At 29.9% G+C, this 4,389-nt stretch overlaps 1 protein-coding gene across 4 annotated transcripts in view; it reads left to right on the top strand.

Moving 5' to 3' along the window:
* LOC105565994 (probable cytochrome P450 6a23) overlaps positions 1–2,938 on the top strand; it is an 8,510-nt gene extending 5,572 nt beyond the window's left edge. For all 4 annotated transcript variants that reach the window (XM_012019646.1, XM_012019643.1, XM_012019645.1 and 1 more), the window contains 3 exons: positions 811–1,041; positions 1,166–1,417; positions 2,095–2,938. In XM_012019646.1, the coding sequence (XP_011875036.1) occupies positions 811–1,041; positions 1,166–1,417; positions 2,095–2,279 (668 nt within the window). In that variant the 3' untranslated portion in view covers positions 2,280–2,938. The remainder of the gene's footprint in view (positions 1–810; positions 1,042–1,165; positions 1,418–2,094) is intronic.
* The last annotated feature ends 1,451 nt before the right edge of the window (positions 2,939–4,389 follow it).

The raw sequence follows: 4,389 nt of genomic DNA, 5'->3' as shown, positions 1-4,389 counted from the left end.
CGTAGCACCCTGTATAGCAATACAAATTTGTTTTTGCTTATGAATGAATTTATCATTTATATCACGTATAATTTTTACAACAAAGTTCAAATTTTTTTGTACATTTTTCCCCAATATAATCTGTAACTGTATAAATGTAATTTATTTGTTATTTTTAAAATGAGACCATAAATTGAAAGTCTAACGATATTAGAATAATTATATAATATTAGATTTATATTGGAAGTGCATTGGCCAATATTTAACAATGTCATAACAATATTTGTCTAATATTGTATCCATCCAATTGTATCAATATTAGATCAATATTGTTTAACAGACATATTGGCTAAATAACAGAAGGCGTCCATCTTACAATATTGAACCAATATTGAGAATACTGAAGTTACATTATTTCCCAATATTGGCGCCAATACATTGTGCAACTACAGTTGGTATGATGTTATGATAAATTTATACATATATCAATTCATTGTTTATATACTATTTTTGCTGTCATGTATTATTAGCATGATATATTAATTTTGATGCTAACTTTACTTTATAGTGTTTTATTTTTAAGTTAACATATCACAATGTTAAAGAAACGTAAATGCAATATTAACATAGCAAATGTTATTTCAACATTGCCGGAACCTCGAAATCAGTATCAAAGTATGCTTATGACGATATTACCTATAACGTTAAAAACTACATAGTTGAATATGTTACCATATTAGTTTGAATGTCGTTATAAAAACGTTGTAACAATGATTTCTTACTTACTAGTAAGGCATTTAATAGTTAACAAATTATTTTGTTTGCCCATAGCAACTGTAAGAAAACTTACCATGACAGAGGCAGCAGCGCAAAGTCATTTCTTCTTCGCAGCTGGTAGCGAATCTTCTTCGACGACAATAACATTCGCCCTGTATGAATTGACTCAACATCAAGATATACAAGACAAAGTTTGCAAAGAAATCGATGAAATGTTAGCGAAACATGGTGGTCTGACATATGATGCTGTGAATGAAATGACTTATCTTCACAAAGTGGTATATGGTAAGTACACATTAAATATAAAAAAATCATACGTTATTTACTTGTATACATATAATAATTTAAATAAATTGCGATTATTTAAAACGAGAAATGTATCGTCATACTTTTCTTTTACATATTTCAGAAACTATGAGAAAATATCCACCTCTTCCATTGTTAAATCGCATTTGTACTAAAGAAACAGACATACCAACAATGAACCTACGCCTACCGAAGGGAACTTTAATCTCTATACCAGTGCTTGGGTTGCATCGAGATCCATCAATATATCCAGATCCAGATAAATTTGATCCAGAACGATTCAATGAGAACGTGGTAGCAGAAAGACATCCTTATGCTTATTTACCTTTCGGAGAAGGTCCCCGAATGTGCCTCGGTAAGACTGTAAATTAATCTATTATTATATTTATACATCAATTCATTGTTTATGTACTATTATTTATGCACAATTATATTTATATTGACACTAATAGTCATTTTATGTCAATCTTTTTATTTCAAAATCTTCAATTAAATACATTTTTGTTAAATAACAATGGCTCGTATGATAAAAATCGAACGGTAAAAGGAACTTAGAGCCTAGACAGATCTTATAGACAGTGTAATTTTTTATATCATTCGTATACCGGCTTTTATGCATCTAAGCTCCTTTTACCGTTCGATTTTTATCATACGAGCCATTATTATTTAACAAAGATGTATTTGCTATAAATAAATATGATAACATTGATAATAATAATTATTATTAAATCAATACTTTTGAAATGTTTTATCCGATATTATTTTGATAGCAGTCTCTAAATACATATTGTCAACATTTTCCAAAGAAATTTAAATAACACATGTTTATCTTAACAACTTACATTTAAGTTAAAAGTATTATTTAAAACATTAATTTATTTTATCTTACTCTTCGTAATTACTTTTAATTTTAAATTCTATTTAATTATGAAATTTTTTAAATTATATTTAAATAAATTTCCCGATACTTACAATAAGCTATTGTGAAATTATATCGTAAGTTTTGTTAATATCATTATCATTACTTTTCAGGCGCACTATTTGGCTACTTGCAAACAAAAGTCGCACTCGTGAGTCTGTTGTCGAAGTACAAATTCACCCTTCACCCCCAGACTCAGGTCCCGCTTAATTTTCGCGAGATGAGCATTCTTCTTTGGGTAAAAGGTGGCGTACACTTGATTATTGAAACACGAGAAAATAATTACGTTGTCACGTGAACCAGAAATATTTGTATTTGTCAGTTACTGTTAAAATATGTTAATAGAATTAATGTGTTTTAATATTCGTTATATTGCCCTTTTTACATCGTGTATTTGATACGCGTATCAAGTACTATATTCGTACCAAATAATTAAGTACGCACGATGTAAACGCTGCCGGATCAACTTGGTACGAGCATATCAAATAGGAGTATCGTACTAAACTGATACGCGTATCAAATGATACAAATGACGATGTAAACGCATGAAACGCATTTTGTCCGTTTTATACTTTTATTACCTGTAAAGTCGTCAACTGTAACATTCGTCGTTTCGCGAGGCAGACCGCCGCATTTTTTGTCAGATTGTTTCGTTTTGTGTCAAAATTACATTAAAATGTCATGTAAAAAAGGATTCAATTGGAAAGAAGAAGAAACACGAATATTTTTAGAGTTATGCACGGAGAAGCAGATTATGAGACAATCGACATGAATTAAATTCGTATTATTTTTTCCGGTTGGTACACTCGATGTGATTCGATGTAAACGCACACGTATTAAAGCATTGGTGCGCACTAAACTTAATACGCGTACTAACGTTTTGACGATGTAAACTAGGCCATTGTAATTATGCACTACATACGGGTGAAGGAATCAAATTATATTTATATTTTTAAACTTTGTTTTATTTATTCATTTAAAACCCATGTTTATATATCCATAAAGAACAGATTGTTATAAATTACACATAAAGTTTGGTTTAAATTGTGCGGAGTATGGAAAAATTTTTGCACAATTGACAATATCAACTAAAGGCAGCGTTAGATTTTAAAATGTAACAAGTTTTTAAAAATTTTACATTTGTGTATGCCAAATTATGAGAAAGGAACTTTTAAACCATTAGTTTCGGCGTATATTTAAAAGTTTCCGTTTCAATACATATTGTTGTCACAAACTCGGATGTTCGATTCTCAATTTTGCATTTTCTCACTTTATCATTCCCCATTTTGAAAAAAATAGCCGAGCATAATTGCCATTCAAATATTCTTAAAGAGGACATTTGGAGCTTCATTTTCCATTTTTATATTTATTTTTATCTTCATTATTTACCAAGTTATGATCACTTGAAATTTGGTAAATTTTTCCCAAATTTTTAGTGTACCGCTTTTGTTGCATCTGAGTGTATTTGAAAAATCGTACGTTAGCGAATACGATAGAGAGGAAAATTCCTTATGAAATATTTTTTAAGAAAAGGCCAGATGGCAAACATTTACGTCTTTATGGTAGTAGAGATTTTGTAAGAAAACCGGAACAAAAAAGACTTTCAAAATGGGGAAAAAAGGCTGATTTGGGAATTTTACTTGGATATAGCGATGTAGGGTATAGAGTACTTATGAATAATAAAATAGTAGTTGCAAGACATGTGGACATTGTAGAAAGCGATGTAAAATGTATCGGTCTTGATGTAAATGATCATGATAATGCTGATATGGAAAGCAATGCTAGTTTAAGCGATGATTCAACTGATGATTTAAATGATAATGTTTTTGAAAGTGCAGATGAAGCTAAAGAACAACACTGTAAAACAAAAGAAAGAGATATTGAAAAGGTAGGGTTGAAATCTCCACGAAAATCTACGCGTGAAAAAAAAGACACTGTAAGATATCCAGAAAAAGAAAGCTATAATGTTTATGTAAGATACTGTAGAGTAGATACACCTTGTACATTTGAAGAGGCGATAAGCAGTAAAGATAGTAAAGATTGGAAACAAGCAATGAATAAAGAAATAGATTATATAAATAAAAATAAGACATGGAAATTAGTGGATAAAGTACGAGAAAAAAGGTCCTAGATGTAAAATGGTTTTACACAAGAAAGTCAGAAGATAGATATAAAGCTAGGCTAGTTGTAAGAGAATTTCAACAAGTAGATGTAATTGATGATATATGTATATACTCCCTAGTTGCGAAAAATCAAACGTTAAAAATTCTACTTTCATATTGCTGCCAAAATGGATTAAAAATTGAACAAATGGATGTGGAAACTGCCTTTTTGAATGGTAAGATTAACTCGGAAGTATATGTCAATCAACCAAAAGGTTACGATGATAGGACAAATAGAGTGTATAA

Source organism: Vollenhovia emeryi, unplaced genomic scaffold, assembly GCF_000949405.1.
Source record: "Vollenhovia emeryi isolate VEMERY1.0 unplaced genomic scaffold, V.emery_V1.0 DF939147.1, whole genome shotgun sequence".
NCBI classification, from domain to species: Eukaryota; Metazoa; Arthropoda; class Insecta; order Hymenoptera; family Formicidae; genus Vollenhovia; species Vollenhovia emeryi.
Note: the sequence above shows the minus strand (reverse complement) of the source record. Positions and strands in the feature narration are given on the sequence as shown.